This window comes from Trifolium pratense, linkage group LG6 (genome assembly GCF_020283565.1).
Source record: "Trifolium pratense cultivar HEN17-A07 linkage group LG6, ARS_RC_1.1, whole genome shotgun sequence".
Classification (NCBI taxonomy): Eukaryota; Viridiplantae; Streptophyta; class Magnoliopsida; order Fabales; family Fabaceae; genus Trifolium; species Trifolium pratense.
The window spans coordinates 22840789-22857623 of NC_060064.1; the positions used below are offsets into that span (position 1 = coordinate 22840789).

General features: G+C 34.4%; 2 protein-coding genes across 2 annotated transcripts; one reads left to right on the top strand and one right to left on the bottom strand.

Moving 5' to 3' along the window:
- Nucleotides 1–1086: 1086 nt before the first annotated feature.
- Nucleotides 1087–5905, top strand: LOC123892850 (thioredoxin H-type-like). Its single transcript, XM_045942733.1, has 5 exons — nt 1087–1451; nt 2497–2581; nt 3845–3967; nt 5050–5172; nt 5460–5905. Exons 2-5 carry the CDS (start codon nt 2558–2560, stop codon nt 5625–5627), a joined length of 438 nt encoding a protein of 145 aa, XP_045798689.1. The 5' UTR covers nt 1087–1451; nt 2497–2557; the 3' UTR covers nt 5628–5905.
- A 2207-nt stretch (nt 5906–8112) lies between these two features.
- LOC123892851 (receptor-like protein kinase FERONIA) lies at nt 8113–11803 on the bottom strand. The gene has a single exon (XM_045942734.1). The coding sequence runs from the start codon at nt 11029–11031 to the stop codon at nt 8338–8340; it is 2694 nt and encodes an 897-aa protein (XP_045798690.1). The 5' UTR covers nt 11032–11803; the 3' UTR covers nt 8113–8337.
- Between the last annotated feature and the right edge of the window lie 5032 nt (nt 11804–16835).

The following is a 16835-nucleotide window of genomic DNA, read 5'->3' on the forward strand; positions in this document are numbered from 1 at the left end:
AATAAAATATACTATCATTTATCTTCTTTTCTTTCACTATTTTTAGAAATAAATTTCTTAGAAAGAGTTTATAGCACATTTGAGATTATAGTCACTATTGTTAATAATTTTTTCTTCTTCAATTATTCTTTTAATATTTTAACTTTTTTGTTAATCATTTGTGCATAAAGATTAATATCTCAAGTCTTGTAAACTCAAATGGATGAAAAACTCTACCATGCATACCTAAGAATTTTAATGCTACTTCATGTCTAATTTATATATTATACTCTATTTACCTTTTGATTAAGCTATAAGAGACTCATAGGATGACTAATCTCCGTCGAGAAAGATGTGAACCTAAGACTCAAACCATAACCATATATGTTCAAGGGGCCTATAAGACACTTAATAACACTTGGAGCCTGTTTAAATTGACTTTTTATTTTTTATTTTTATTTTTATTTTAGAACTTATACAAAATAATTTATGTAAATAAATAAATTTTTATGTATTATTCTTAAATTTGTTAAGATATTTTAATGAAGATACATTTTTCATTAATAAAAATTTATAAATTAACATAAAATGTTATTTATTTGCATAATCTATTCATTTTTTATAAGTTTACACGCGCTTGATCAATAATTTTTTTTGGTTAAGTAGGCTAGAAATTTTCTCTTAAAGGCGGATAAGTGGAATGTCCGGAGTTTGAATCTCGGCTTATACGTATATAACACGATGTCTCCACCAACCGAGCTAATCTCAAGGGAACACGCGATTGATCAATCATTGTTGGTTTGTTTCTCTTTTTATTTAATGGGTCATGCTAAACACCCGGGTATCCTAAAATATAAAATCTATACTTATAAAGAAGATACAAAAAAATTTGGTGTGAACTTTTCATAATACCAACAATACATTTGACTTTTATTTTATTAGCAAAAATCTTTTATTAAGAAACTCACCATAATACAAGATATGTTTTTTTTTTACTTAAATTTGCATAATAAAAAAATATGGATCACAGAACCACTAATAAAGGGTAAAAATAATATTAGTAGGATAACTTTATATACTTTTAAGAAATTCAATAGGCATGTTTTTAAGACAGAATTTAGCTTAACTTTACATTTTCCTTATTTAATTTTATATATGATTTCTCTTAATTTGATTATTTTGTGAAGAACTTGTTTCATTTCACCATTATTCAATCTTTTACATCGTTGAAGAGAGTTAGTATATATAGGATAAGATACCATTGTCGTCGTCGTTGTCATCGTCACAATTTACCAAAACAAAACTTGATTGTAAAAAAGAGAGAGAAATTGCTTAGGGTTCCATTTACAAGAAAAAAAACCCTTTTCACTAATTTCAATTTTTGTTTATTCACGAAAACCACAAAAAACACATCCTTTATCTTCTTCAACTTCGAGGTTCACTCTCTGTGTCACCTCAAATCTACTATTTCGGTACGTTTTTCATCTCAACAAACCTCAAATCTACTAATTGTGCCTTTTCCTTCAATTAATTATCATCATTTTTGGTGTTTTTATTCATTTATTTCTGATGGGGTTGCTTTTATTGCTTGCGAATTCATGGAAAGTTTGCAACTTTAATTTTCAGATTTTGAAAAATCATGTTATTATTATTGCAATCTAGGTGATTCCTTAAATTACTCTTTTGTTTCCTTTTTGAATAATGAATGAATGAATGAATGAAACCATGCTTTTACCCCTTTTGGAATTTATTTACATTTCTTTGCATTTTGGGTATTAACTTCCAGTTTCCCGGGAAATAGTTCCGGTAACCGGGAGTTTACCGGAGTTCTGCCCGGAGTAAACAATGTCTGACTAAAGATAGTTTCAGCCAGGGTTTCGTTTTAGGAGTTTGCATATGCAAGTTTGAGAAATCAACCATGTGTTTTTTTTGAAACGGCCAAAGTCAGTAATTAGTTATTAATGTTAGAATTTTCTTCTTCACCGGGACTTGAACCTGGATCCTTTTACACCTTAACGCCTTTAACCCTTAGCTCAAACCAGTTGAGTTATCCATCCCACCCTAGAAATCAACCATGTGTAATTTTCAACTAATTATTCAACTAATTATTGTTTAAGGAACTCATAAATTTTTGGTAAGTTTATCCATCCGGGTTCGGAGTAATTTTCATTTACTCTCATTTTTACTTATATAATGATACTCCTCCTCTATGATTGAGGAGTAATGGATGATGATGTTATTTTTTGAGCCTTTAAATTAACGGTTGTTGAGAATGCATGAATATTATTTCTATATATTTTCCGTCCTCTGCTTGATTTTGCACATTCTGGATTTTATTTACCATCACTGGTTTCATCATTTATAGCCCTCTGTTTGTTTATGATTTATTTGTTCAGAAATGTATGTAAGGAAATCATTTCTAATATTTGGCTAAGTGTTGCATGATGTATATATTATTGATCAATCTATAACTTGGCTATTGTTTTCCACTGTGTTTCTTTTGTTCTGATGAAATAGGTGGTCTTTCTTGGGATTCTTTTCATTAAAGTTTACAAGTTGGTGGCTTTCAAACAATTATATGGGGAACTGCTTGGCTAAGAAGGTAATAATATTTGGATGCGTCAAACTTACTATTTACTGTTATGATCATTTAATGTTGAAACTCTGAGGCTTTTCTCATGATATCTCTGATAAATATACATAAGCACACTCTAAAAGCAAAGTTTATAATTTTTTTTTAAGTGTGTAGTGTATTTTTCTATTATAGAATCAATGCATAAGGAAGAACTGCTGTTGTAACTTTGAACTGATAGTCTTTTACTATGTACACTTCTTTTTGTGGCCAAAAGTTACTTATTTACGAGCCACATCCTGATATTAACTTTCACATAGATCCTTTTTGTATATTTCTCCCAACAAACATGCCTTATGTTTGCTTGTGGTAATCAATAAATTTTAGCCGTTAAAAAAAAAAAAAAAAGGTTTGCCTATGTGAACTGAGTTGTATGCAACCAGTAGCAGATAAATTAAATGGTGATAGTAAAAGCAGGAATAGAGAAACAAGTATAACAGAATTTGGCGACTAATGAAAACTATGTAAGAAAAAGAAATGAGAGGTTTTTTGTCTTCCAACTGTTCCAATTTATTTAAATATATGCCAATAACTTATAGTTCAGGTCAGGGGGGTTGGGTAGCTCAGCTGGTTTGAGCTAAGGGTTGAAGAAGTTAAAGACATGGGTTCAAATTCCGGTGATGGAGAAAATACTAACATAACTAATATGCTAACATTTGCCTAAAAAAAAAACTTATAGTTCAAATTACACTGCCTAGGTAACTGAAAAAATTAATTCTTTGATTGTATCTTGTAAATAGGTATTTGTTGTAAGGTAAGTAAGTAAGATCATGTTAGAGAGGAAAGTAATGTGAAAAGTTGGAACAATTTTGCTGTACTGTTTTGCTATTTTCACCCTCATTTTCTTCACTTATTCCGCCTCACCCACAAACCTCCTCCTCTTAATCTTTTAATGGTGACAAAGGCTAATCTTTTGAGTTACAGATTGCTCATAGCTGATATTGCAGTGATTTTGACCTATGAGAACCCTATTAATTCAGGATGGTGTAACAACAATACTTAATCTGTAACTAGAAGTTTTTTCTTCTGTCCGCCACTAGCTGTGACTTTTCCGTTCCTAACCACAACTGGCTACTGTAAACAAAAAACAGGGAAAATGGGAAAAGAATCTTTAGGTGTATTGTAGCTCTTAAATTTTGGGGTACTTCAAAGCTTCTAACGTTTGTAATTCATCAATCTTTATTTATTAAATAATCAATTGACAGAGAAGTTTCATGTTTGTAATGCTTGTAGTCTCACACTAAGGATGATGATTCTGATCAACATGTGGAGTTTGCTTCTGGGAATGTGACACTTATTACCACCAAAGAATCTTGGGAGCAAAAGTTGGAAGAAGCAAGGAAGGATGGCAAAATTGTAAGTTTCACTTTCACCTCTTTTGTAATATTTAGGACAATAAATTGAAGGTCTATTTCCATTTTTGATTCGTTATTTGTCTGAATCAGTAAAACCTTGCTACAATTTACTGCACATTTGTATAGTTGGTATTTGCTAACATCTGTATTTTCAAAACACTTCATAATCTCGTTAGGATTTTTTTTATTGGTATAACTACAGAAAGAATTCTACATTAGAGAGAAGACGACTTTGAAGCTTTCTATCTTAACTACTCCATAATCATTTATAAGGATATTTTCATGAGTGAAGCTCTATAACTTAATTGTTAAGAAGGCCTACATCGGTTGCGAGATGGCCTGAATATATGTTTATAAAGTAGAGTTAAGCCCAACTCTCAATTCTAAGACATATTTTAACTGAAAAGCTTTTACAAGCTAGAAGTGAATCCAAATTAGGCCCGTGTCTCTTTTTTATTTTTTATATGATTTTACTCTGCCTAATCTAATGATGGTGTAGAATTTGTGCCAACTAAGTATTAAGATATAGGGTAATTTAGATTGACTTGTCTGCTGACATAAGATCTTGTGAGACTGTTTTGTAGAGCTTATGGAAACAGCCTATGACATGTCCAAAATCTTTTTTTAACTTGTTTTCACAAGCTATCTAGGATAGCTTGTGACAATAGCTTATAACTTGATATGAAAACAATTTAACTTAATTTTTTCTTTTGCTAAATAAATAGCTTATAAATTAACACTTATATGATAAATGCTTATGTTATAAGTACTAAATTAAATTGTTCATCAAAACTGGGCCATAATAGTGCTGATTGCCGGTCCTAGGGCCGGATACCGAGTTTTTTAAATAAAAAATAGTGCCGATTGCTGATTAGTACTCCCTTTCACTCTGACATACATGCACAAACTTGCATGCTTTCAGAGACAATATGAATTTACCTCGGTCATTTGGTTAAAATGTATAATTTTTTGATTGATTGCAGATTTTCCAGTTTATTTTTCTTAACTTTATTTTACTTGTTATGCTATATAATTTATTTTCTGTGGATACAATCTCTAATACTAAAGCTCCATGTGCAACAGGTGCTTGCGAACTTCAGTGCAGTGTGGTGCGGTCCTTGCAAGGTTATTGCGCCATATTACTGTGAGATGTCTGAGAAATACACGTCTATTATGTTCTTATTAGTTGATGTGGATGAACTAACGGTAAGTAGTGAAGCTGTATATATAATTATTTCATATAATTGTTTTGTAAATAAAGTTCCCTAAGATATATTTGTGAACTAGCACTCCCCTTAAATATGCGGACAAATATCTTCACGTTAAAATAAATTATCATATTATTAAATATTTGCCTTTAATGCACTTTTCATCCCCCCATTTTGTTGATTCCCTATTTCGGACGATCATGTACTTTTGATGGTGTGGTGAGTGTTATTGGGAACATGTCATGTGGCAACGCATTTAATTGAACATGGTTGTTTATGTTGCAGGACTTCAGCACTTCATGGGACATCAAAGCCACACCGACTTTCTTCTTTCTTAAAGATGGACAAGAAATTGACAAACTTGTAGGAGCAAACAAGCCAGAGCTTGAGAAGAAACTTGTTGCTATTGCTGATTCAGCTCCTCCTCAGAATAAACAACAGTCACTTGTTTAATTTCCTGTTTGTAGATGCTGTGGCCTTTCTTTCTTCCCTCACAAGTCACAAATTCATGACTATGTTTTGCAGTGAGTGTCTTTGCAATTGTTTTTTCTTGGATGTAAATATAAAATATTTATCATGAATGTCTCTGATTCAAAGTAATGTTGATGTAGTTAAAAAATCATGTTGTGCAAATATAACATTTGTTCTACAAAACTGATTAATTTGTTCTGCAAAAGTGATTAGATATGGAATGGTGGCTGTGTGACCCAATAGATGACACTTTGACATGAGTAGCATCCCATTCTCTACCCTATCACTGAGTTTTTCATTGATACCAAAGTTTGTGTTAATTTACCTTTTATAAAATATTATTTATTGAATATGTATATAAAATAATTTATAAGTTTTGGACATAAATGGCAAATCATAATCCATTTTCAACTTTGAAGATATAAAAAATGAAAAAAGAAAAGAAAAATTTGTGAAGACTATTTTTGTTCTAAGTTTACCAAACCACATGGTTAACAAGGTTAATGGTGGACTTTATGCGATACATACAGCCTAGCATTGCATATTATACACTAATCATTGTCCATTCCCCTTTTATTGACAAAGATAAAAGCAACGTTTCACATTTGAAATGAGATTAATCCGGTTATGACTTTTGAGAGAGGATTCTCTCATGTGACATTATGGTAATTTTTTTTTTGGCTTAATTAGTAAAATGGTCCGTTAAAGATATTTTTTGTTTCACATTGATCCCTTAAAGAAAAAATGACCGAATAAGTCCCTTAAAGAGAAAAAAGTCTGAATAGGTCCCTTAAAAACATCTCTGATAATAAGTTTGGTCCGAATGGGAACCAGCAACAACATTTTTGACACCACTAATCAATGACATACCATGATCTTAGTAATTCAAAATGCACTTAAATATTCCGAACAACCACATCCAACTTATTTCATGTTTAGTAATTGAGACATTAATATACTTTCACCTCCAGGCACCAGCTAAGTATAAGCCAGATCATCTTAGCTATGCATTTAATCAATTTCTTGATTACGGCTACATATTTAATTTGGTCACCTTCTTATACATACTAAAAAAATTAAGATAAAGATACAAATAATATAATATAATATAATAAACAAACAAATAGTAGTACAATATGACGGTGAAGTTCGGTGTTAAGTGTCACATTCATAGTATGAATGATTCATCAATGGGGTAGGACCATTTCCTAATTTTTATTCATATTATTATTCACACACAAAATGTCTACCTGTTGACAACCTATATACATGAAAGTTGAGGAAAGAAAGCTCTCCCTCTAAAACACCTCCACACGTCCTGCTGAGTGCTTATCCTCAATCTTCATATGTCATATCCTATATATATATTATTAATAATCTAATACTAAATATTCCACCCTTCAAAATATTTATGATTCTTATTATATATCTATATCAATAATAAAATAAATTGCTTAAGATGTGCTTAAATGAAGCATATACCTTTCTTTCTTTTTCTTTTTTTTATTTTTTTTTATTTTATTATTATAAAAAATGTGAAGCATATACTACTTCCTTAAAGTAATTGGATTATATGCGGTAACACTATATACAGTCAGGATATCCTATTAATATCGAACGATTCAAATTTTAAGATTAGATTTTAACTGTTTTTAAATATAAAATAAAATTTAAGTTAAAAATCTAAACTTATCCTATTAATATCGAACGATTCAAATTTTAAGATTAGATTTTAACTGTTTTTAAATATAAAATAAAATTTAAGTTAAAAATCTAAACCGTTTGATCATAATCCAACGGTTCATATATGATTGTAGTGCAGTCATCTCTCTCCGACCTACATAATCCGGATTTGTGGAATGTCATTTAATCATGCAAGAGTGCTGCTGATAATCAAGAATCCAGATATCCAGCCATTGCATGAGTATGAGGCATAGTTTCTTTTCTACTAAAGAAATAAAAATGGTATGATAAATAAAAAACAATTCAGTTTATTAATCTAAGAAAGTAGATGTAACCTTTATAAAAAAGAAATGGATAAATTCCATTAGTTCCTAAAAAAGGGAGTGTGGCACTCATAACCGAATTTGGATACTCTCCATTGGGATCTCTCAATTGTTGACAAGTGCAATCTCAACCAACCAACAATGGATGGTGTGTTTCAGTCGTAGGGATTAAAAATGAAGAAAAATTGAGAGAATGTTCAATGGGGAGAATCCAAATCCCTCATAACCATTGTCTTGTAGGTCTTTTCAATCATAGAGTAAACCTAGGGTTCACTTTCCAAACTATGAAGCAAACACATATACCAGACACGACAAACACACCGATATCAGACACGAAATTGACACATCGATATAATTTGAGAAAATGAAATAATTGAATTTAACCACGTATGTTGGTGGGAAAAACCGGACAAGCCTTCAATCTGAAGTAGTAGTTTCCAAAGATTAAGATCACAACAACCTCTCGTGTAAAACATTTGCTCTTCAATCTTCTATGTCCAGATATTACAACTTAGATACTCATAATAATGAATCAGAAACAATATTACAAAACGAATAATTTTACTATAGTAGTAGTAATAGTAATAATAATATTAGGAAAATTAACAAGTAAAGTTCAGATTTGCTTAAATCAAATTGCACTACCCAACTTGAATATTTGACCTTGTAAGGAATTCTGATGAACCTTAACGTCCTTTTGGATTCATGATCTGTGAAAAAACAGCACTAGGAGTTAACCCATCAGAGTCTTCACTAGCCAAGCTTCTACCTCCAATGCTCATAGACATGCCACTGCTTTTAGAGTCCGTCACATTACCGTCATAACCTGCATCCAACTCCTTCTTTCCTTTTGAATCTACAAACAACGGCTCCTCTTCACCGCATATTCCACCAAAACCGTTGCCACTCTCCTCTGCACTTTCTTGCAGCTGCAAAGCAAATTCCAAGTTCCACAAGACATCACCCATGGATGGCCTTTCAATGCCTTGGTCGTTCACACACTTCATTGCAGTCTCAGCAAACTTCTTAAAACATTCTGGAGCTATCTTGCCCTTCAGATAAGGATCCGTGATTTGGTCAAGAATGCCTTTTTTGTAGCAATGAGCTGCCCATTCAGCTAGACTTACCTGCTCCTTAGCAAGTGTTGGGTTCAAAGCCGGACGAGCGCACAGTATCTCGAATAGAACCACACCAAATGAGTACACATCGGATTTGTCGGTCAGTTGCTGCCTCCTGAAGTATTCTGGATCCAAGTAACCAAAACTACCCTTTACCACAGTACTTACATGAGTATTATCCAATGTAGGACCTGTTTTAGACAATCCGAAATCAGAAACCTTGGCCACCCATTTCTCATCTAGTAAAATGTTTGTTGTCTTCACGTCTCGGTGGATGATAGTATGCTTAGCGCCGGTGTGAAGATAGTGTAAACCACGAGCAGCTCCAATGCATATCTCGAGCCTTTGCTTCCATGGAAGTGGAGGTTTCTGAGTCTTGTATAGATGCTCTCTGAGTGTTCCATATGCCATATGATCATAGACAAGGATCATTTCAGTGTTCTCTTCACAGTATCCAATCAGTGAAACAAGGTGACGGTGACGAAGTTTGGAGAGCATCTCAATTTCAGTTTGGAATTCGTGTACACCCTGCTCGGAGAGTGGATTACCACGTTTAATTGCAACTTTGGTTGATCCACCGTCAATTTCTCCTTTGTAAACCTTGCCAAATCCTCCCACACCAAGAATCAAAGCCTCGTCAAAGTTGTTTGTAGCAGCCTTGATTTCAGCAAATGAGAAATGACGACAAAGGTTTGACGGAAGAGTGGATGTGTAACTTCCAGTCGTGTTGGTCTTGCCAGAAGCTGCAGAGTGTGAATTACCATAAAGAGAAAGTGGAAGCCAGCCAGACGGCCCTTCACTTGTACTAGAGTCTTTTCCATTCCTACGGCGACGAGATGTACCAAAAGCAAATAGTCCAATCAAAAGTAGTAAAACAACTCCTCCAGCAACACCTCCAGCAATAATTCCTGTATGACTCTTAGATTTACCATGACTAGATTTCCTAGCCAATGACACGTCAATTAAGTCTTGCATCGGCAGAGGAGGAGGGTTTGTCCCTGCCAGATTACCTTTACTATCACTGATTTTGAATATCTCTACGCCATTCAAGATTGCGTCGTAGTAATTGGACTTAGAAGCTGTATCTGGATGCAGTGCAAGCCACAGGTCCTGCCGCGGTGGGCCACTGGGAACAAATACAACATAATCTTGATGCACCGGAACACCGTTTGAATGTGGAAGGTTAAATTTATCTGCCCAGCCAATAACATCAGCTCCATCCTGAGCGGTTTGATTGCCGAGGTATATATCAAATACTCTTTGATTAATCTTGGTTATAGTCGTCGTGCCCTCACAAAAATGAAGTCTCACAAGATAGGAAAACCCAGAATCAATTGAGAAAATCCAAGTCAAGTTGAAATTCAAGCTGATATTGGCATTCGGGCCCATTGATCTGGCCGTCAAGTAGACATCTTTCGGAGCTATATAAGACGGTGTGCCCGGAGGATACTCAAACTTAACTTCTGGATCAGCAGTCTCGGTAACTCCAAATGCGGCCCCAAAGATGTAACGCACATCATCGGTCCATGACCTAAACATGCCAGTATCATGGGACGGCGAGATATCATTCCCACCCACATTTACCCTATAAACATTCTCAAGTGCAGTGCTGTTGTCAATGGTGAAGGGAGTATTTGTATCAACAATCATGGTGGTTCCATCGGTAGAAGTATAAATATCCGGCATGGACACAACTTCAATCCCATTAACAAATGCATAGGCTTTAGATGCACTAGTAGATGGAGTAAAAGTCACATTCAAGGTTCCCTCATCAACATGGATAGAGTATTCCTTCACAATGTAGTCATAATTCAAACCCAAACTGGTCTCTAAAACACTGAAATTCCTAAGCACAGTGTAGGATTGCGCTGTCACACCAAACCGTGCATCAGATATATTAAGCCCGGAATAAGAAGCCGGATAAAAGTACAACCGGAGGAACTTCCAACCCGAAGCCACCGGAAAACTATATGTATAAGGCGATTGGAAAATCCGTGCCGACATATATGGAACCTGAGGCACTGCAGGATCTTGAGTTGCAGCCTGTGATGTGGTTGATTTACCAGTTGAGGAACCAAACTTGGAACCATTATCAGTAGTCCATTCACGGCCATCAGGATCAGTACTAACAGCAGGGCCACCACAATTCAACAAGATTTTATCGGTAGGCTTAAAATCTTGTGCTAGAACAAGTTCAATAGCTAACACCAAGCACAAAAACAATGGAACAAAAACAAAGTATCTATTCTTGTTCCTCATCATGACACAAAACAAGACCAAAAACCTTGTTTTGTTTATTTCTTGCTTACAAACACTTCAATTTGATGGGATTGAAATTACTATAAATCTAAACAGACCCAGAATTGCAAAACAAAGAAAGACCTTAAATTTGATAAAAAGATCTGATTTTTACAAGACCCAGATCAGAAAAGTAAAGTGAGGTTATGATCAAATTGGAACAAGAGTTTCCAAAATCAGCAAAATTCAATGAAGGAAAATGATGAACTAGATTTAGAGTTAACAGGAGATTGTTGAACAAAGAATGGTGTGGGAATCTCAAGGTGAAGATGAGCTGAAAAAGATGGGAATTTTACCTCAAGCCATGGGAATAAAGATGAGCTGAAAAAGTAAGAAACTCGGTGAGTCAAAGCGGAGCGATCCCGTGTATGTAGGGTTTGATTTAGAGAGAGAGAGAGAGAGATTGTTGAAGAAGAAGGAAATGAGAGAGAAAATTGTAGAAACAAAATAATAATAAAAAACAATAACTTAAATGCTGCACCCAAGTTGAAACTTGTTTATGATAAGATATTTCATTTATTTTAATATAAAAATTATACAAATTACCAGCAATAAATTAGTTTAAGCTACTCCACCAAAAAAAATTAGTTTAAGCTATAATGGATTTGAACCCCTAATCAAGTAAATAGTTTTTTTGATGCAATCAAATAAATAGTTAGAAGTTTAATTTTTAACTTTTTCGTATGAAATTTTTTTAGTTGTAACGCGAGAGAACATATTTTAGTGCGCGTTATGCGTTCTCAAAAAAGAAGAATTTTATGTGACAATTTTTAAAATTAATAAGTAAACTATAACCATTCTCTCTCTTTTTTTTTTTTATGATAAAATCATTCTCTCTTTGTTAGTTAGCCAATTTTTACATTTACATTGAATAAAAATTTAATATTTTACCAGTTCATAGAATAAATTTTTATACGTAGTTTTATTTTAGGCTTAATTAGTAAAATGGTCCCTTAAAGACATTTTTGGTTTCATATTGGTCCCTTAAAGAAAAAAAGGTCTGAATAGGTCCTTTAAAGAAAAAAAGGTCCGAATAGGTCCCTTAAAGACATATCCGTTAATCAGTTTAGTCCTATTTAGACCTCTTTTTAGGGACCAAACTGATTAACGGAGATGTCTTTAAGGGACCTATTCGGACTTTTTTTTCTTTAAGGGACCTATTTGGACCTTTTTTTCTTTAAGGGACCAATCTGAAACCAAAAATGTCTTTAAGGGACCATTTTATTAATTAATTCTTTATTTTACTTAATGTTGGTAGTTAGTGATTGTCCTTTTGAAATTACCCACAATAGAATGGTTCACCAAAAATTTGACTTTTGCGTAAATGGAGCCAATAATTTTTTTTCTTCTTTCTTTTGAAAGTGGAGGCCATACTTGTTCAATATCGCATTCAAGTTTAATCAAACTCTTATCTTTAATCATTATATGGGAATACAATAACGTTAATATTTAGGGGAGTTTGCGTCTATTTGAGTTCCATAAAACTCGAAGAATTAGTCTCTGTATTTATGCACAGAGGATATCTGGTTTACGTATAAAAAAATATCCTGTGTATTCTCTATTGTCATTTTTTTAGGTGTATTCCTTGTTATCAAATTTTCAAATTTTATTTTTCATACAAACTATTTCATACTCTTTTGTTTGTTTTTTTCCGGTCATATAGCTTAGTGATTAAAAATTTCACTCTTAAGATGGTTAAGTGGGATGATCGGTGTTCGAACTCCAACCCCTTACATATATAATGCAATGTCCCGCAAATAAACTAATGTAATTTCATTTTGTTTGTTAAAAAAATCCATTTCCACAAACTATTATATACTAATAGGCATGACAATAAAACTCGCACCCATGAGTATCCACCCGATATGTTAAATATCTTAAGTTCGATCTCACCTCCATCGTAAAAAAATAAAATTGATTAAGATACTATGAAGCATTTTTTTCAGATCAGCCTCTCTTTGGCAATGTAAAAATCTTGCATTTTTGAATTAAAAAATGACAACTTTTAAAGCAAAAATAAATAAAAACAAGAATATATTAGTGAAGATCTTTAGGAGGTGGTAGTTGGAGGACAGATCAGTTTTGAGGTGATGGCAGAATCTTACAGCCGGAAAGAACAAACGCGTATATGTATCTGTAAGTGCAGTGTCTGGAAAAACATCTCACACGCGTTTTCGTCTCTATGTAAATATGTTGTCATGCCCCCACTAAGCTTTGATATTTTAATTTAGTCTTTTAAGTTTAAAATGTTTTAAGTCGGCCTTTTTAGTCAAATTTTTGTTTATATTGTTAATGTGGCTAATAGATTTGTGTACACAGCGGACAAGTTAGGAGGATACTATGTGAAAATTTTAGAAGAAATTAACTCAAAATTTGACGAAAAGGACGAACTTATGTTGTATACAAAACATAAGGAACTGGTCTTACAAACTTTGTGATGAATTTACTTAGTCAAAGATGTTGTGAGTATAAGTCTTAGAGTTAGCGATATAGTAAAAATGTGATGATCTCTCATGCAATTAGGTTTCTCTATATATAGGCCATTCTCAACCAAACAGGCGAGATAGGCTCCGTTGGTGAAATGGTTACGCCCGCCCTGGATGTGGGAAAAATATCTCGGCACGTGTCCTGAATAACAGGGAAAAGTGGCTACGAGGCAATCTGACCCTATCTACTACTCTGGATCAGCTCATACGACTAAGTCCAAGTATATTACAGGCTTTACGATAATGGATTTCCCTCCTTATCATGGATGCGGCCCAATTGGCGAGCAACGCTTCAGACCCTTTGGGAGCGGCATGGTGCTTGTCATCAGGTTCCAACATTTCAACCTTTGGCCTTCCGCTATTCTAGCCTTAAAGGCAAGTCCCTTATCGCTTGGTATTCTAAAAATTTACTCCCTCGATGGTAGCGTGATTTTAATGCCACTTCGCACGTAGTGATAAGTGCACCACGTTTCTTGATCCTCGTGATAAGAGAAGATAATTGTTGCGCGTCTGTTATGTTACTATTCCCAAGTGTGAGTTTGATTATAAATACACACCTTACTCTAGAAGTTTTCAACATACTTTCTCTGTAACCAACAGCCCTAGCTTGTCCACTTCCTAAAATCTGCTCCAACACTTAAGCGTTTTCAATGGATCCTCATGTTGCAACTCTCATCCAAACACTGAAGGGTTTGTTGAGGGAAGATCCTCGAAGCATCTTCAATGACAGGGAGGAGTATCGATACTTTGCGACACTTGTGAACGAGCTTCAAGTGTACGTCAGAGATCTCCCTATTCCTGAGAAGGGTTTCCTTGCTCGTCTCCCACGCATAAAGCGTCATTCCACTATAGATATTGTTGGAACAAAATTGGTTCTAAAACCCCAAGTTTTAAATCTATAAAGTTTTGATGATAACAATAAGTATTAAATGTACAATTGAAGTACTAATTTTTCAATCTAGTGTGCAAGACCATTATAAGCAAATTCTGATGATCTTAAGTTCTGAAGAAAACGTACATGCTCTGAAAAGGCATGTTCTGATAAGGTCTCAGAAGCAAGGAAGTTCTGGAAGACTTTTTGACTCTGAAGCTCTCTGAAGTTATAGTACTCATAAGCAAGAAGCCTTCAGAAGATGTTTAGTTCTCTGCGCTATGAAATGTTACTTTCATGTCAGTGCAAAATCAGAGAACGTTGGAGCCAAGTTACAAGGACCTTACTCAAGATTGGCATAAGCTATTCAAATGGATAATCAAGCTTATCAACCTTATTCCAATGCTGGGAAAGCTTAGAAGTCAAACTGTGAAGTTTCCCTGTTTGGTATAAACACCTTCTGCCTTGACAAAGTAGAGAAACCTCACTACCACTTTGGTCTGCAAACGTTGCTTTCATCTCAGTCTGCAAAGATAACGTTTACTGGCTATCTGATCCTTGCACAACGGTCATAATTCACATGGAGCGTATTCTTGGAACTATATATTCAACACTTCACATTTGAAGCTGTAAGAATCACACGCGCACGCTATCAATTGCACACTCTCTCTGATACAAGCTCTCATCCTCTGAACCTTGATTTTCATTCACATTCAAAATACTTTGAAGTCTGTTTGTACTCATTGTATTTGATCTTAAGGTTTTACTTGAGTTGTGTATCTTATTCTACAAACTTTATTTTACTCTTAAGTTTGAGAAGTCTCTTGTTGTGTGCTTGAGCATTGTGTAGAAGTCTCTTGCTGTGTGCTTGAGCATTTGTAATCTTGTGTGATTATAGTGAAATCCCTTGGAAGTGCAAGGGGACTGGACTACTTTCGCTTTGTGAGAACCAATATAAAATTGCTTGCGTCTTTTCTCTGCCTCTGACATCTTTTATATTGTGTTTACTCTGCCCACAATTCAACCCTCCTTCTTGTGTTTTCACACCTTCAGATATTTCTTTCCCTCGAGAAGTGGAGGAAGATGACAACCACAACTATTGAGCCACCTCCACACTTTCTGACGAGATGGCTCGTACTCAGGAGGGCATGAGAATGCTTGAGGCAAACTTGGCAGCTTCCTTTCACGCTGGGTCATTGGTTGATAGCCGCAATGTTGTGCTGGAGGAGGAACTAACCAATCTCAAGAAGAGGAAGAGGGAGATCTAGGAGGACGTTAATGGAGATATCACAACCATTCTGCAGAAGGGGCATAACGTGAAGGATCTCGTGAGGGCCATAGTTAGCCTTTGGCGGGAGATGGATGAAATCGCCGATCGGGCCCAGCGAGTAGAAGGAAAGTTCCAAGCCTTGGACACGATGTGGGAGGATGCCAGAAGCGTCTCCTTTCCGATTTAGTAATAGGGTTTACTCCCTCCGACCTTATTTACAAGCAAAAGTCAACAAAAAGTTTTGGCCTTAAGTATAAGTAAAAGTCACCAAAACCAACTTTATTTAATGCTATTTTTCCAAAATTTTCCTCATTAATTGTTCTACTTTTTAAGATGATTGTAGAGTGATGACTATTTTGCAAGTGTACAAAATCGTTCAAGTAATAAAGTAGTAAGTATGATCGTCTCCACAGGGATTGCGTGTGCAACAATTCAATTATTATTAAATCAGGATTAAAACAATAGAAGTAGGGGGCTTTTCGAGTTTGTTGGAATTAAAAGCATAAAAGAACAATAAAAGAAACACTACAAGATAAGAAGGATAGTTAGGTTGTTTCAAATCCCTTCCATTTCCCTACTTGGTAACCTGTTATTATATTTCACAATTCAAATTAAGTCTCGTTCATCACGACGAATTAACCCTTAAGTAGTAATAATCACTCCCGTGTCTTATTACCCTATTCACTATTAACAACTCCCTAATCTCTTAGGTGAGATGAGTAATTATGAAAGTATTAAAGAACGTTAATTCAAATGTCACAACCGCAAAACTATGTATCCCTAGAATAGCCTGCAAGTTACGTATCCCTACAATAACCCTGTTGAATAATTATCATCAATTCGAATATCAAAAGAATCTCCCGAATACAATCGATATCTAGATCAATTTCACTAATACGTATACTAATGAAAATCATTAAACATAGATGATAATTAAATAATTAATAAAGACGGAATTGCAATAATATAATAACCAATTACATGATCAAGTAGTTCGAGGGAAGTTCATCTACTAAACCTAACCTAAGAAAATTAGTTACTCATAAGCATAATTATAACAAGAGTTAAAGAATTACACATACGAAATAACCTCGTTGAAGCGCGAGGAAAACTATTCCCGATGATGGGAGATTGCCTTCCT

Excerpts from the sequence above, each read along its gene's own strand:
- LOC123892850 (XM_045942733.1), top strand. The coding sequence starts at position 2,558 with ATGGGGAACTGCTTGGCTAAGAAG. Across the intron at positions 2,582-3,844 it reads GGAACTGCTTGGCTAAGAAG|TCTCACACTAAGGATGATGA; the intron begins GTAATAATATTT and ends TAATGCTTGTAG. Across the intron at positions 3,968-5,049 it reads CAAGGAAGGATGGCAAAATT|GTGCTTGCGAACTTCAGTGC; the intron begins GTAAGTTTCACT and ends CATGTGCAACAG.
- LOC123892851 (XM_045942734.1), bottom strand. The coding sequence starts at position 11,031 with ATGATGAGGAACAAGAATAGATACTTTGTTTTTGTTCCATTGTTTTTG.